We start from the raw sequence: 16,961 nt of genomic DNA, 5'->3' as shown, positions 1-16,961 counted from the left end.
ATATGACCCAGCAATCCCACTACTGGGCTATACCCTGAGAAAACCATAATTCAAAAAGAGTCATGTACCACAATGTTCACTGTAGCACTATTTACAAGAGCCAGGACATGGGAGCAACCTAAATGTCCATCAACAGATGAATGGATAAAGAAGATGTGGCACATATACAGAACGGACTATTACTCAGACATAAAAAGGAATGAAAGTGAGTTTATTTGGAGTGAGCTGGATGGACCTAGAGTCTGTCATACAGAGTGAAGTAAGTCAAAGAGAAAAACAAATACCGTATGCATACGCATATGTATAGAACCTAGAAAACTGGTACTGATGAACCTAGTGGTAGGTCAGGAATAAAGATGCAGACATTGAGAACGGACTTGAGGACACAGGGGGTGAAGGGGACGCTGCGACATGGTGAGAGAGTAGCATTGACATATATACACTACCAAATGTAAAATAGATAGCTAGTGGGAAGCAGCAGCATAGCACAGGAAGATCAGCTCGGTGCTTTGTGATGACCTAGAGGGGTGGGACAGGGAGGGTGGGAGGGAGGCTCAAGAGGGAGGGGATATGGGGATATATGTATACATAGAGCTGATTCACTTTGTTGTACAGCAGAAACTAACACAACATTGTAAAGCAATTATACTCCAATAAAGATGTATAAAAAAAAAGAAATACCAAAAAACTGGAAAGTTTACTGGGTTATAGAGCTTTAAGATATTTTGGATAAAAGCCATGAAGAAAACCTTTGAAATTTCTTGCCTATATGGTTTGTATTATTCAACTAATAAAAAAATCCGTTTCATCAATCCCATCATAAATATTTTCTCCTATGGAAGTGACTCCTCATTTATTTCATCTCTAAAAATGTTTAATGATTCAACCTGCTATTAACAAAGTTCAAGATTCTATGTCAGATGCAGAACCAATGAGTGTTTAGCAGTATCCATATTTATCTTAAGTGAAAAAGCACAGAGAAATTATGCTGCGGTTCATCTCATCAAGATACGGTGTTTCAATAAAATATTAGATTTCGTGTTTAATAATTATTCATTAAATTTTTTGTATTCTTTTCTTCGTATTTCCCATGATCGTATTGCTCCGTTTCAAAGGTCTCTTTTGTATTGAGATGTAACTACTCTCACTCATAGTATAAAATTGTCATATAAGTAGAATTATATAACATGTACATTTTCTGTTCAGCTTCTTTTTTGCACAGCATAGTGTATGGGAGTTTTATCCATGTTGCTGCAGGAATCAGTAGTTTCTTCCTGTTTACCTGTAAGTGCAATTATCTTTTTTGTAATTGTTCACCAGCTGTTAAAAATTTGAGGTCTTGCCAGCTTTTTGGTTGTTAAAATAAGGCTTGAATGAACATTTGCATACTAGTCCTTCTGTGGCGAATGTATTTACATGCCTTGCGTAAAATCAAGGTGTGGAATAACTGGATCATAATTACTGGATCAGTATACGTTTAACTTTCTAAGAAAGTACTGATGCATGTCTCTTTGTACACTTGAGGAAGACTTTCTCTAGAATTGCATTGCTCAGCCATGAAGATTTACAATTTTCTGGAGGGTCATCACCCACATGGCAGTGTAGGAGACCCCAGCCTCCACTCCCCCTCAGAGGTCAACAATGAGACAGCTCTCCTTGAACAAAAACAGCTCACAAAGAAGAAATGGTAATGTGATAGAGGTGTCAGCCCAAGCTGTGGTGGTGGCCATTTTGCAGAAAATAAGTGTGTCAAATCCACACGTTGTACACCTTCAACTCACTCAATGTTATGGGTCCATTATATCTCAATAAAGATGGAACAAATAAAATTGCATGACTGTTTTCTGAAGTGGTTGCAGCTTTTGGGTCTGAACCAGTGGTGTAGGAGAGCTCTGGTTGATCTACATTCTCTCCACACGGGGTTTGACCAGTCTTTGTGTTTTAACTTTGGCCACTCCAATGGGGACGAGGTGGTATCTTGTGGGGAGGTATTTTATATTTACATGTATTTCTTTATTACACTTCTATTATATTTATTTTTATTTTTAAAACCACATAACATGTTGATTTTTACTACTTTCCATTCAAAACTAACTTTATTGATGTAAGATTGATATAGAAAGTGCCGTACATATTTAATGTATGCAACTTCATGAGTTTTGAGATGTGTATACATATGTGAAACCATCATACTAATCTATGTATTAAATATATCCATCACCTCCAAAAGATTTTCCTGCCCTAAGAAAAGTTATGTTTTAGGAAATAACAATTGTCAATACTTGTCCTTTATATTTTGGTGTGTTTCAGGGTCATATCTTGGCATTCCTTTCTTCTCACTTTATTCTCTCCCAGTATGGTCCCATCTTTGCCTTTAGCTACAATTACCGTATTTCTCTCAGTATCTCTAAAATTTATATCATCTCTATTACTTACCAGTTCATATCCCAGTTCTGAGTTCTAGACTCTTAAATTCTTGACATGGGTTACAGAGCATTTCATGTTTTGGTAACAGCTCACCTCTTCAACCTCATCATGCACTACAATTTTGAATTTTCATATATGATAATGTATTTCTAAATTACCTTTTCTACGTGTCGTGGGTCACTTGCACTTTGCTCAAAAGAAGAAGAAAGGAAAAATAACAAATGACAAAAATGACAAGAAAATGGGAGAAAATATTTGCAAACGAAGCAACTGACAAAGGATTAATCTGCAAAATATACAAGCAGCTCATTCAGCTCAATATCAAAAAACAAACAACCCAATCCAAAAATGGGCAGAAGACCTAAATAGACATTTCTCCAAAGAAGATATCCAGATGGCCAAGAAGCACATGAAAGGATGCTCAGCATCACTAATCATTAGAGACATGCAAATCAAAACTACAATGAGGTATCACCTCACACCAGTCAGACTGGCCATCATCAAAAAAATCTACAAACAATACATGCTGGAGAGGGTGTGGAGAAAAGGGAACTCTCTTGCACTTGTGGTGGGAATGTAAGTTGATACAGCCACTATGGAGAACAGTATGGAGGTTGCTAAAAAAACTAAAAATGGAACTACCATATGACCCAGCAATCCCATTACTGGGCATATACCCTGAGAAAACCATAATTCAAAAAGAGTCATGTACCACAATTTTCACTGCAGCACTATTTACAATAGCCAGGACAAGGAAGCAACCTAAGTGTCCATCGACAGATGAGTGGATAAAGATGTGGCATATATATACAATGGAATATTACTCAGCCATAAAAAGAAACAAAATTGAGTTACTTCTGGTGAGGTGGATGGACCTAGAGTCTTTCATACAGGGTGAAGTAAGTCAGAAAGAGAAAAACAAATATGCTAACACGTATATATGGAATCTTAAAAAAAAAAAAAGGTTTTGACGAACCTAGGGGCAGGACAGGAATAAAGACACAGACGTAGAGAATGGACGTGAGGACACAGGGCGGGGGAAGGGTAAGCTGGGACGAAGTGAGAGAGTGGCATTGACATATATACACTACCAAATGTAAAAGAGATAGCTAGTGGGAAGCAGCTGCATACATAGCACAGGGAGATTAGCTCGGTGCTCTGTGACCACCTAGAGGGGTGCGATCGGGAGTGTGGGAGGGAGATGCAAGAGGGAGGGATATGGGGATATATGTATACATATAGCTGATTCACTTTGATTTTCTTTGTTATACAGCAGAAACTAAAACAACACAGTCAAGCAATTATACTCCAATAAAGATGTTAAAAAAAAAGAATGACAAGAATAAGTCATTGTTTTATTGATAATGCATTTCACAAAATCAAAAATTTAGACATGTAAGGGTCCCATATGTCACCTAAATTCAAATAAATGTGTCTAAGTGAATAGTTTTGAATAGTAGATTTAATTTCTGAAATAGGAGGTATGATATTTCAAACTTTGTAGAATATAGAGTGTTGAAATAACCTTTTAGAATATACTGAACATATTGTCCGAAGAGGAGTTACCATTGGGAGACAGAGTAGGTTTACATGGGTTTGTAGAAAGAGAGAGACAGACAGACATGGTATTTCAACCAACACATTCTTAGTGATGACTATATGAGTTTGGAAAGGAAAATGAATCAAAGAGAACCTGTTACTTCCAGCAATCAAGGTTTGGGAACAGCTCTGTGAATGTCCCCCGAGTGTAGCCACTGGCTAATCACATCTAAGGGGAAGAGACTCTGCCATAGAAGAGGATGCTGTTGGTCTTGTTGTGCTTGATAAAGAACAGGAAAGGGTGGTCACAACGGAAAATGTCTGGAATTCTACTTGAGTAATAAACAGCTTGTAATCCAGTCGCAGCTGCGGCCTCCGTGCCCTCCTCATTCACCTCCACGAAGGACTTGTGGATGACTTTCGACACCACCAGATCTCGTCTCCCGGTCATGCCTGAGAAGTCGGCTTTCTCCTTATTGAAGGCGTCCACCATCCCCAGGGCTTCCAGCGTGGCCTTGAGGTCATAGCTCTCCTCCACTTTGAACCGAGGTAGGTGTAAATCCACTTGTCTCTCCCTCATATTCTGTGGGCTCGTCCACTCTATTAACTTCTCAGCAGTGAGCTGATCTTCAAGCTATAACAATGGAAAAAGGAAAAACTGGCACGATTGTCAGTGGACATGGAGCCTCCCTTAACATTGGATTGAAAGGTGGAAATCCTTTAACAGTAAACATAAATACAGGAGATTCAGTTGATATGGTTTTATCTGAGGAGGTAAAAATAACAGAGTCCTGAATATATATTATATAATCAAAAAAATGTTCTTATATTTTCATGACTTTGCTATTTTTATGTATATATGTACACAATAATATATGCATATGTATAAATATCTATACAAATGTATATATGTATAATATATATGCACACATATATGCAACAGAATGGTGAAATAAAATTAGTTGTAGAAGATGAGCCATCCACTTCTTAGGCTTGTTCTCTATTTCGTGCTTCACTTTCCAATAACCTCTTGTCAATGTTCTTTCGTCCATAAATGTTTACATAGTGCATTTACAGCGTATAGCCTACTTTTATTCCTTTTTCTTGCCTCATTTATTTGTAAACTTTTCCTGTATGGATATATGTTTCTCTGATCAAGTTTACATTGTTACATAATACTATCATTAAATTGATATTCAGTATATATATCTTTACTTAATATCTTTTAAGCATTCACTGCATGTCAGTCCCTAACCTAATCGAAGGTAATGCAAACATGTACCATTTTTCCTCATTTAAAATTTTTCATTATTTTGAGCCACTTCTGTCCAAAAGCTTTTCCCATGTTTACACTTGTTGTTATAGGATAAAATCCTAGCACTGAGATTCCCTATGTCATTGATAATGGGGAATTTAGAGCTGAAGCCGAAATACTCTGATGACTCTTCACGTTTATTGCCATGTTGGTTTCCCTAAGAATTTCCAGTGTCCAGTGTTACGAGATATGTATTTTGAGTGTGGCAAGTTTACGGCCGCTTCTGCATCATCATCCACTATTACAGTAATTGCTTATGGCCTTTTATGGAATGTCCTTTTATGCCAGATATTGTTATTGATATTTTTACATATTAACTTTATTATAACAATGCTAACAGGAAAATTCTATAATCACCCCTTTTTTGAAATCTTAGCAATGAGGCTCTGAATGAGCCTTTGGTCCATTTTGAGCACTTAGGGACCAAATACTTCAAAATTGAAAAGTGGGCATCAAGATAATCTATTTGTCCATGGTCTACAGAAGCACTGTGAATTAGTGGGCAATATGTAACCACTTTGTTTTTTTAATTTCCTTATTTTACTTGTGAGTGAACTTGCAAATATTTCTGTGTGTCACCTATGTATGAGTGTTAATTTCCTTGTCTTCAAATGAGTGGACTGGAATATATCAGAGGTTCTTATGGTTGCAAAATAGTTCTGTGTGTATCTAGGCATATTTTTTTTGTGAACTGACATTCCATAGTTTCATCAGAATATTAATGTGACCTGTGAGGTACAGATACACTATTTGTATCATACTATGATCCCTAAGGTATTGATTTTATTTTTTTGTTGTTTGCTTGAGCTCTGCCAGCCACTAGCACCAGTCTGTGAGCAGCCCATTTGAGCAGTGTCTCACCAGGAATTTTAGCAATAGTAGGCAGCATTGGAGGTACCAGCTTTTACCTTCTGCAGACCATCTACTTCATTGGGCAGCAGCACCATCATGCTTAGCTCTTTGCCTTTGTACGGTATTTCCAGGATCTTGACTTGCATGTCCTCCAGTGACGTGAAATTGAAATCATCGGTTTGTTTCATCATCTGCACAGATTTGCTTGTGTCCTGCAATAAATTCATGTGGCAAAAAATGCTAAGTGAGCATAAGTCAAAAAGAAAGATAATATTATTGTAATACCAAACACATCCTCCTTCTAAGAGATGATCTCGGAAATCTGTGAATTAGAGACAAGAGTTTCTCCAAGGACTCCCAACGAAATAAAGTTAAAAAAAAAAAGACAAGAAAATAAGCCTTGACAAATTCTGTCTTCTACCCGCAGCAGCTATATATTAATCACTAGGTATTTAAATTTCACACTGAATGTGTAGCTATGTTATATTATATACATAATTTACAGACAATACCTTGTTCAGCCAAAATTTTTCCTCCCCAGTATTTTCTTTCTTAAATTTCTGGCACCACTGCCCTTTGAAATAGACTGCGTTCACCAGAACCAGAACGGTCAAGCTACCAAGAGAGTCTTTGGGAAAGAGATCCTTGATTTTTTCTGCAAAGAAAGAAAATCAAAGGTTTGTCATGAAAGGCACAAGTGGTTTGTCTGGAAGATGCTTTGAGAGTTACAACTGATGATTAAATATTCACACAAATCACCACATTAGGGACTCTGTGCCCGATTGTTCACAAGGTGAAGCTTTCCTCATGGCACCAGCCTGATGGAGTCGCCCTCATGCAGACTCCCCTTTTTCTGACTGGGAACGTGTTTGGTCTCTGTGGTGACATCAGTCACCTCACACTGAATTCTGATGAACTGATGTCAGCTGATCTTTCCACTGGTCAGTTTTCCCCCTCCCTCCCTACCACCCTCCCTGTCCCTTCAATAACCCCCACCCTCCCTTGTTTCCTCCATCCTTCCTTCTATTCTTTTCTTCTTCACTTTCTTCTTTGCTTTCTATTTTTTCAAACTTGAACTCACTACTCAGAGGAAATGGGCCTGAATGTTCTTTAGGACAAATGACATGAACGCTAAAATCGAAAACATGTACTCAGACACCATTTCCCGGGGTGACTTTGTCTTCATTTGCCAGGTTGAGTTGCTGTAGGTTTGGCCTGTATTTAGGATGGGAGGTAGGATATGGTGCATGGAATGGAGACATCATCCAGCCGCCTTCCGTGGTTGGGGAGGACAACTGTGACCATGGCTGCAGGATGCGGGGATGGGGAAGCGGTCAGGCTGCTCCTGCTGCAGATGGCAAGAGGGCTGGTTTGCAGGAGAGCGGCTCGTTTCCCAGTTAACAAAGGATAAGGGAACCCTTTTAATATTATCTCTTAGGGATCATAATCCAGACGTTCAGCCTCGAATTTAAAGAAAAAATGCGAATCAACCTGAAGTTTGAGCAGAGAGCTGGGATCCATAGAGATACTGTCGTCCACAGACTCAGCTGAGTTTCCACGTAGCTGGTCCTGGGATCCCTCCTGGGCTCCCCTTGTTTCTCTCCACACTGACGTGGACCATTCCACCCTCTGCAGTGCCCTCGTCCATCTTCTGTAATCTCATCTCACCCCGGCTCCTGGCACCCCATGCAGGGGCCAGCACAGCGTTCACACACAGCGGGGACTCTACAGTGATTTTTAAGGAGTGACTCTCTCATAACCTACCATTAGTTTGGCTTTCCACCCAGGAATTAATCATCTTCCGACTTTCTTCTGCAGCATTGTCAAAATCAGCAGATTCCACATTGGCTAGGTAAAATTTCTTAACATTATCCATGTATGCCTATGGCATGGGCAGGAAGAAAGGAGGGATTAAGAGTAATTTGACAGTAACTGTCTAGGTATTCCCAGATTAAACTGTGTTCAGTGATGACCAAAGAGAGTACCTGAAACGATCCTTATGCCCACTTCCCCGGTGGGTTGTCAGGCTCTGGGACACTCCAGTGGGGGGCGTCGTGGTCCAGGAGCTGAATGCCCCTGGGGCAAATGCTCCCCATGTGGGTCAGCCAGGCTCCTCTGCCTCTCCCTCCCCCATTAGGAGATGGGATCAGAGGACCCAGGATGCAGACCAAAGGTGTGACAGGTCATGAAACTTACCTGCAGAAACAGAAAAGTCTTTTTTCCATAGAGCCTGTTGGCTATGTTCAGCTCATAGGCGTCAGTGCATTTCTTTAAGTCAGTCAGAAGGTTTTGAAATTGATGATGAATATATCCTGGCTTTTCAACCTTCAAACACCAGAAAGTGAGCTCATTGGATTCTCATTGTACATAAATACTACAACCCCATAGGTCTGTGAGCTCCGTACCTAGAGTTTGGTATCCCCACGGACGACATTGGTTGCTATCTCCCCATATATGGTGTATTTTACCGGAAGTACCCTTCATAATCCTTCCATTCAATCTTCCAGGTAATTCTTCCTTCCTGCTCTAACACACTCCAGTCTTTTCTCTTTGGAACTAGAGATGCAGCACCATTCCACTCTTGGATTGTGTTTTAATTGTCTCAAATGTTTTGGGACCAGCTAAAACTTAAACTCCTTTGAGCTAGAACCATAGTGCATCTCTAACAGTCATCAACTGTATGAGAACTTGACATTTGTATATTGCCCTATGTTATGGCATGAAGCTCTGTTTTACTCCTTGGAGGGATTACTTTCTAAGACCCCTTGATTGTGCTCTTTGGCTGTTCATTATGCCAGTCACTCTGAAGTAGGAGCAGTGTGTCTCTGGTACACTGCTAACAGCTGTACATCAGCATCTCTAAGTCTTTAGTTCAATTGACATGAAAACAAGAGAGTTCAGAGAACTAAGAGACTTCTCCAATAAGACAGAGCCAATTTTTCAACTCACGCTTATCTCACCCAGAACCTTCCCCTTGCTAATTAAGAGTTTTGGACTATTTAGGCTACCAACCATAATTCTCACTCAATCATTTTCCAAAAAATAGTTGATCATATGCTTATTGCTCTTACTCTAATTTAGGGGTTAATTAAAATTATATAATTTTAGCAACATATTGTGATTACTATAGTTATTATTATTCTATAATAATAATACATAACGTTTATGGGGTTTCTGTCATCCAGGCACTGTTGTCCCGTTTCACATGTAGTTGCATGTCTTGCAGCAGACTCTTTATTGCTCCTAGTTAATTTGTATGAAGTCAAATTGCGGCTCAGAGCAGTTGTATTTTGCCATGTTCCCCATTCCTGAACAGAAGAGCACAATTTGAAGCTCCTGAGTTCCCTGGCGGCCTAGTGGTTAGGATTCCGGGCTTTCATTGCCATGGCCAGGGTTCAAGCCCTGGCTGGGGAAGTGAGATACTGCCAGCTGAATGGCATGGCACAAAAACCATTCTTCAGTTTGCAGCTCCTTTGGGTTTCAGAACCCTTGCTCTTAAGAACATGCTACTCTTCTTTCAAGAAAACAAATATATAAAATAAATAAGTACATAATATGATATGAGAAACAACTCTGTCCAATCTATTTTGCTTAAGATGTCCCCTAAAAATTGGCCTTTCCCTGTTTATCTGAAATCCCAGTTTAAACTCTGACCCTCTTGGATATGTGATCTCCTTCTAGATTCAATGCTCTGTGACTCACAGTATCAACTGTAGTTCCTCCTTTTTTGTTCTCTGTGATTTCATTAAAGTGCAGGACCTGGAGGAGACAGAGAGTGGGACAAGGAAACTTTAGAGATCTATGTACCCCAGAGTAAATAAAAAAGAAAGAAAAGAAGGAAGGAAGGAAGAAAGAAAGAAGGAAGGAAAGAAAGAATGCAAACAAACAAACAAAACAAAATGCCAAATCAAAAAAAAAAAAAAAAAAACAAACCCAAAAAGAAAGAAAGAAAAAGAACAAAGAAATGTTCCATGCAAGCATTTGCTCCTTGAAAAACACAACCTGCGTGTGAAAAGCACAAAGCTGGTTGATCACCAGCCAGTTCAAAGAATCCTGATTCATTTTCATCCATTGCTGAGGAAACATGTAAAGATGTCTCCCATGGATTTTAGTCAGTGCACCACTTCTACCTGAACGCTACCACTTAAAGCCTCACCTGTGGTCACTGGGCAGTTGTAGGGTTCATCCCAGCTCCCAAGGGAAGTCTCGGCACAGGGAAGAGATGGGGCGGATCACTGGGGGGAGAGCATATGCTCCCACAGCTCTGTACCCGCCCAGTCATGGGGAGTTTGCAGCTTGCTGTGCTACCCCTGGGGACAGCCAAATCTGTGATCATCTGCACAGAAGCCGACAGAGAAACCAGGACAAACTGGTAAATGTAAAGGAAGCTGCGACTTACCTTCTGGATTTGTGACGCCGTGTTTTCTCGGGCCCCCAAGGAAGTCATGGCTAAGGCTGACATGATACTCAAAGGGCAAAAGAAGATATTTTCCCTCCCTGATTGTCTGATCTGTTGGAACAGGTCGACTGCAAAGTGGTTGATTCCTTCACTGAGTGAACTCATGGTGGCTTGATGTGGTCTGGAATTCCTGGAGAAGCATCAAATTTATTTTATAATGAGTTTTTTGAAGGGAAGTTTAGTCTGTAATAAAATTTTCATAAGAAATGCCTTATATGTGGGTTGTGGGATTCTGAAAACTATAGCTTCCTTCCTTTTACTTTTAAAGCTTTTTTCAATGTACATGTATATACTTCATAATTAGAAGAGTATCGAAATAGTATTTAAAGAATACTTTTATGGGGACGTCCCTGGCAGCGTGGTTAAGACTCTGCACTTCCCATGCAGGATGGCGCAGGTTCGATCCCTGGTCAAGGAACTAAGATCCCACATGCCGTGTGGTGTGGCAAAAAAAAAAAAAAAAAAAAAAGGAGAAGAAAACTTTTGTGATAACTAATAGAATATCTTTTCTTCCTTACTGGCTGTACTAAGACTGGGGAGAAAATGCATTATAACAGATCCAAGGCAAAGATTGATGTGTAACATCCCACCATCTCTCATGAGGCACCTCTATGCCTTTTTCTTGAGGGATCTGTGGGTACTGGACATCCTACCCCCCAATCACACTTCCTTTTAAGGGAGCATTTGGTTTTTGGAAATAAATAAATTACCTAAAGATTAAAGGAGATGAAAAATTGTTTTACTTTTGCCCTGGCTATAGAATAAAATACAATCAGACAAAACAAATTAGATAAATGATGTAGCACACATCATTGTTATTATTTTCAGGAAGGATTCATGTAGTTAAGCAGAGCTGCTGGAAGCACTTACCTGTGAGCCTGGAGGCAGCAGAGGTGGGCAGACAGCCTGGGAGCTGATGTGCCGTGAATGGTCAGGTCTGGACTATATAACTCTCTCTTGCTGCCTCCCATCCCACACAACAACTGGTATTTCAAGTAAAGGAGCTTCTGATTTCTTCACCAGGCTACCCATCACCTTCATGAGCATGAAGTCTCTATGAGTAAAGGCAAGATTATTGTTCTATTCTCGTACGTCCTTTTCACCTGCAGAAGAAATTGTGACCTGCGATCACTGGCTCATATGAAATGCATGTAGGTGCCTTCCCAACACCAAGGAGAATAAAGTTAAATTGTAACTTCTTCACATGCCCTGAGCTACTGTGCCCAAGCAGAAATAACCCTTAAAATATCTTTCTTGTCTTACATGTTGAATTGTCTTTTAGACCACTTCTAACACCAACAATTAAAAAGCTTATATTTTCTATTTTATGTTCTGAAAGGGCTTCTCCAACGTGACGATTTCCTTCAGAATTATTCTGTATAACCAGGATAATAGCTCCAATTCTCAACTTAAGAGATACTGGCGAAGTGTCTCAGCAGTATGTGGAGAACAGGCATCATTTGCCTTCCCCTAAAGGCTGAACCTTGGCCGTGGTCCTCCCTGTGAACCCCATGCCCCTTGCAGCCAATCCCAGATGGCCAATGACTTCTAAGGTCAGTGGGAAGCTCATTTCCCTGCAGTGTAATCAGCTCTCAGTGAGAAGGACAATGGATCCAAACAGGGGCCATTTTGGTGGCAATATTCCAATTCTTTGTACAAAGATGTATCAGAAAAATAAATTGTTTGAACTCCAGAATTATCTCGTTTCTCGGTTAGCCTGCTATTCATTACGCCATCTTCAAATTCGTGGTCTTGAAAACAGAGTCAAATGCCTGTGAGAAAAAAGCAGGGAAAAGTGTTCTTTTGAATGCCATGGTTAAGTCTCTTATCATTGGAGCTGTATTCTCTTCGGGGCATGGCATTCTCATAGCAGAATAATATTAAAAACAGTTGACTTTTACTGAGGGGGGTATGTATTCACTCATTTCCCTCTTTAACACCTTATTCAGGCAGATCCCTTTGTTCTCCCCATTTCACAGATGACACAGATGGGGCCCAGAGTGGCTGAGCAGAAGCCCCGGTCTCTAAGTTAGTGAAGTGCACAGGTGAGGTATCCAGGCAGGCAGCTGGTTCAGGAAGCTGTGTGTGTGTCCACGCCCCACAGGGCAGTCTGATGATGGACTCTGGTCTTTTAGTGACATAACTCCTTGTGTCTAAATGAAAAGAACCTGTTTCTTCTGAACTTTCAAAAGAGATAATGTCCTCCCGCAAAATCTGAGGTGGTGGGAATGGGTCCCCCAGATGCTCCCCTGTGGGCCCCCCAGTCACTAGGAGGGAAGGCTGGGGTTCAGACACTCTTTTAGGGCTCCATCCAGAGACCACCAGGGGCAGAGAGTGGGGAGTGGAATTGGGCTGGTTTCCTCGGTGGGTGTGACTCTGAGAGAGGGTCAGGTGTTCACTTTCTATTCCCTCACACTGCTCTATCCAGCTGGAATTTGGTAGGAATGGATCACTTTGAGAGGGGAAAAAAAGATGGAGAAAAGGAAGTGTTTTTCTCCAGAGGACACTGCTCCCTGTGGCATGGCTGTCAGGGGGGAGGGTTGCATTTCCAGGGTATCTGGCCCACTATCTCCCCTGCCACAGGTGTGGGATGTTTGTACCGTGGAGCAGCTTTCCAACAGAGATTATCACTCACATACAGTCAGCCCTCCATATCCATGGGTTCTGCACCCACAGAGTCAGTCAACCAGCTGGAAAATATTTGGAAAAAGTTCCGGAAAGTTCCAAAAAACAATCCTTAAATTTGCCCCACACCAGCAACTATTTTACTTTATATTTACGACTCTTTACATAGCCTTTACACTGTACTAGGTATTATAAGAAATCGAGAGATGATTTAAAGTGTAAAGAGAATGTATGTAGGTTATGTGCCATTTTATATAAGGTACTTGAGCATTCCTGTATTTGGGAATCCTTGGGGTGTCCTTGAATCAGTCTCCCGTAGATCCCAAGAAATGTCTGTAGTGTAAGTTTCAGCTTTTAAAAATGTATGTCATTGGTTTTTAGGCCAGTGACAAGGTTGTGCAACTATCACCATGATCTTTTCCAGAATAATTTCATTTCTCCCCAGAGAAGCTCCCTACATAGTTCTTTCTTCCCCCTGGTTTTTGGAAACCACTAATCTACTTCTTGTTTCTATGGATTTGTTTATTCTGGATATTTCATATAAATGGGATTGCACAGAGTGTGGCCTTTTCTATCAGGCTCCTTTCACTCAGTATAATATTCTCAAGGTTCATCCATGTTGTAGTATAAAATGGTGCATTTCTTTATAGGACTCTATTATGCACCATTGTATGAAGTACCACTTTTAAAAAATCCATTCATGTGTGGATGTGCATTTGGGTTTTGTGTACTATTGTGAGTAATGCCGACATGAACTCTCATGCAGAAATTTCAGTGTTGACGTGTGTTGTAATTTCTCAAGCATTTACCTACGAGTGAAACCCTGGGTCAATGGCAAGTCTATGTTTGATTTAGAAGAACTGCCAGACTGCCTTCCCCAGAAGCTGCACCATTTATATTCCCCCCAGACTATGATGGCAGCACGTGTGTGTGCAGTTCTGATTCTCTGCACGTCTCCAGCACTTGTTACCGTCTTTGGTCCTTTTTAACACCTGCCAGGAACAGAGTCTGTAGTCTCAGCACGTCGCTTATTCACAGGAAGATTCACCTACAACAAGGTCCCAGAAGCACAGGGGATGGAGACACGAGGTGAAGGGAAGAGGAGATCTGTGTTTCTCAACCTGAAAGATGATTCTGCCTGATCCCCCAGCCCCCAGCCCTGCTGCTCTTAGGGCTCTTCTGTCGATATGTGTGCAGTGACCGCTGAGTGATACTGTAGGCCAACGATCCCTGAGCTGGGACCGGGTGGGGCTGAGTGAGGACGTAGGATTGAGGTCCCAAAATAGAAGGAAACGGGAAGAGAAAAGATCCAGGATGAAAAATGACAAACATGAGGAATAGGAACTTCTAGTCAAGGTTGCATCACAGACCACTGTCCCAGAGAGAGTGGAGGTCCCTGGAGCAGGAACAAGATGGGTTTCTTTGGGCTCAAAGAGAAAGGGAACCGACCCCCGTAGACAGAAGCAAGAAGCTCAGCCTGGTCTTGGAGGAAGAAATAGGGGGACAATGTAGGATAAATTGGTCTTCAAGGGAACTTTCAACTAGGACTAAATTCTGAGAGTAAACTTTCATGATTTTTCATGTAGAGTTTGGCTTTGAGGAAAAGACACTAACTGATAAGGACCAGGAGTTTGGTTAAATTTACAGAGATCTTGGGCTAGTTCAAATAGAAACCATATCATACTCTTTCCCCCATCTTTGAAAAGTGCTCCTGGCATGTAATAGACAAGATTATGGCACCCTGATGTCATTCAGTGTCACAGAAGCCTCAGAAATTATCAGAAGATTTTGCAAGTCAGTAATTTCTAACTTATGTCTTTGGGAATTTTCTAAATATACACCAACATCAGTGGTTCCAGGAATCCAGGAGCCCATTAAAATTCAAGAGGCAATCACACCTTCAAGAACCATCTTGCTATTTCTAATATCTTTATCTGTTCATCAAGAACTAGCTTCTCTGTTTTCCTAAACCTTATTTCCTTGTGAAGGGTGTGAAGATTTGTCAGCATTATTAAGTTGCAAATCCCAGGGAGCATTTTATTTCTTCTTTCTTACCAAGTATGTGCCTGTCTGCAGGCAAACTAATTAGGTGAGAAGATCCTTCAAGCAACCAACAATAGGATATCTGCCAATTACTATATTCCCTACAGATACAGATGTACACATTGAATAACATCTGAATAGGGTTAATAAACTTTGCTTTAATTTTCTCAGAGGAGAACCAACTGCAGTGAGATATAAAAAGATGTTAGTTAGGGAATTGGTCTCATACGTAGGTTTATCAAGGAAGACGGAGACAAATTCATAAAACATCCACCCCTCCCCCCATTCCCACCTTTCCAGGTCCATCCAAGACAGTCATCCTAATCCATGCTTTCAATCAAATCCAAGGCTGTTCCTTGGTGATCTCTTATAAATTCCCACCCTGTTTCATCTTGGCACTCCTGTTCTGCTAACCAGAAAAACCATTGCAGGCACTCCCTTTTTGTAAGACTGTCCCTGCTTTACCTGAAATATGAATTTTCCCCATGACTTCATGTTCCGTGATCTTTTCTCAGGAACAGCTCCTTACTACCCTATCTTCATACCATGACGCCAGGAAACATGGTTTTCTCTTTCTTTTGTTCCCACTGCCTTTACTAGCCATTGTTCTTTCCCTGTCCCAAAGCCTTATTTTAAGTTTCTGGCCCTCCAGGTATTTCACCTTGTGCCCACCTACCAACGTGTATGTTACTCCTTAATATCCACAGAGGAATCTGTTGCCTCTCCACCTTTTAGGTTTTCCACTTTATCCCAACTGCTTCCAATGCTGGGCGACTGGAAAACTTTCATTTTATTGGCAACAATTGAATTTATTCTTGTTTCATTTTACATCTCCATTCTAGTTGAATCTCCTCCTTTGTGAAAAAAAAAACAACTTTTTTGACCCTTAAAAAAATTAGATCCATGATGTTTAATATCTATTTGAAGATGTTCTATATATAAAGCAATATTAATTCTTGCTGATGCCTGTCTCTAGAGTACCAATGGAGACAGAAAGTTCTAGAGGGAAGAAGGAATTTGATTACATGGGATATTGTGTGCTGGGGATTTTATTTTGCTTCTCCAGTTTCACCCTTCACTGGCTCAGCCTCCCCTGGTCCTAGGAGGCAGAGATGTAGGGAGACATAATCTGGGTCCTTCTCCTCTAGGGAACCTTGCATCTGGCCTGTGAGAGGAAGCAAGAGTAGACTCGCAGCTGGGTGAGTGCAGGGCGCTCGGTCACCTGCTTCCTCTCAGCGAGGTTGCCAAACAATGGCTGCATTTCTTTACCAAAGGCTGCAGATCTTATTGGGCAGCTTTTCTGCAGCTACAGCTACTTTCTCTGGATTTTGGTCACCATTCCTGCCCTTGCCATGTGCGTCTAGGGGTGGCAATGTCCCCCTACTGTTGCTAGCCATGGGTTGCTCCACCATCCTTTCTTGGTTTCTCTTAGCCCTGACCATACTTTGTATAGTCCCTTTGTTAAACTTTCCTGAATTACCCAATTTGACTGTGTCATTTGTTTTCTGCTAGAGCCTTGACTATTACGGTAAGTAAATGGCTTTGGGAAAAACATCTTGGAATGGAATTTTTGGGATCAGGTTGGTCCCATATTGAGAAGAAATGTGCTGAGAGGAGATGGGGCACTGGTGTAAGGCACATGTAGCACCAAATTAATCAGGGATGGAGGCAAGACGTGAAGTGCAGGTGTAAGACAGATGT

At 40.9% G+C, this 16,961-nt stretch overlaps 2 protein-coding genes across 5 annotated transcripts in view; both read right to left on the bottom strand.

Annotated features, from left to right (window-relative positions):
• LOC309639339 (serpin B3-like) overlaps positions 1-16,961 on the bottom strand; it is a 97,170-nt gene that overhangs the window by 67,089 nt on the left and 13,120 nt on the right. The window lies entirely within an intron of this gene.
• LOC309639340 (serpin B3-like) lies at positions 3,762-11,578 on the bottom strand. Of its 3 annotated transcripts, XM_082416399.1 has the most exons (9): positions 11,463-11,578; positions 10,533-10,722; positions 9,836-9,892; positions 8,330-8,458; positions 7,898-8,015; positions 6,646-6,788; positions 6,190-6,345; positions 4,361-4,600; positions 3,762-4,246 (listed from the first exon to the last, which is right to left on the bottom strand). In XM_082416399.1, exons 1-9 carry the CDS (start codon positions 11,561-11,563, stop codon positions 4,196-4,198), a joined length of 1,185 nt encoding a protein of 394 aa, XP_082272525.1. In that variant the 5' UTR covers positions 11,564-11,578; the 3' UTR covers positions 3,762-4,195. The 3 variants fall into 3 exon arrangements, with proteins under 3 accessions (XP_082272525.1, XP_082272523.1, XP_082272524.1); XM_082416397.1 differs by having other exon boundaries at positions 3,762-4,600; XM_082416398.1 differs by lacking the exon at positions 11,463-11,578 and adding an exon at positions 11,401-11,420 and having other exon boundaries at positions 3,762-4,600.

The sequence above is a fragment of the Balaenoptera physalus genome, assembly GCF_965194825.1.
Source record: "Balaenoptera physalus genome assembly, chromosome: 12".
Classification (NCBI taxonomy): domain Eukaryota; kingdom Metazoa; phylum Chordata; class Mammalia; order Artiodactyla; family Balaenopteridae; genus Balaenoptera; species Balaenoptera physalus.
This window is presented reverse-complemented; position numbering and strand designations above follow the sequence as displayed.

Excerpts from the sequence above, each read along its gene's own strand:
- LOC309639340 (XM_082416397.1), bottom strand. The coding sequence starts at position 11,563 with ATGGGAGGCAGCAAGAGAGAGTTATATAGTCCAGACCTGACCATTCAC. Across the intron at positions 6,346-6,645 it reads AAAAATTTTGGCTGAACAAG|GACACAAGCAAATCTGTGCA; the intron begins GTATTGTCTGTA and ends AATTTATTGCAG. Across the intron at positions 4,601-6,189 it reads AAGTAGATGGTCTGCAGAAG|CTTGAAGATCAGCTCACTGC; the intron begins GTAAAAGCTGGT and ends CCATTGTTATAG.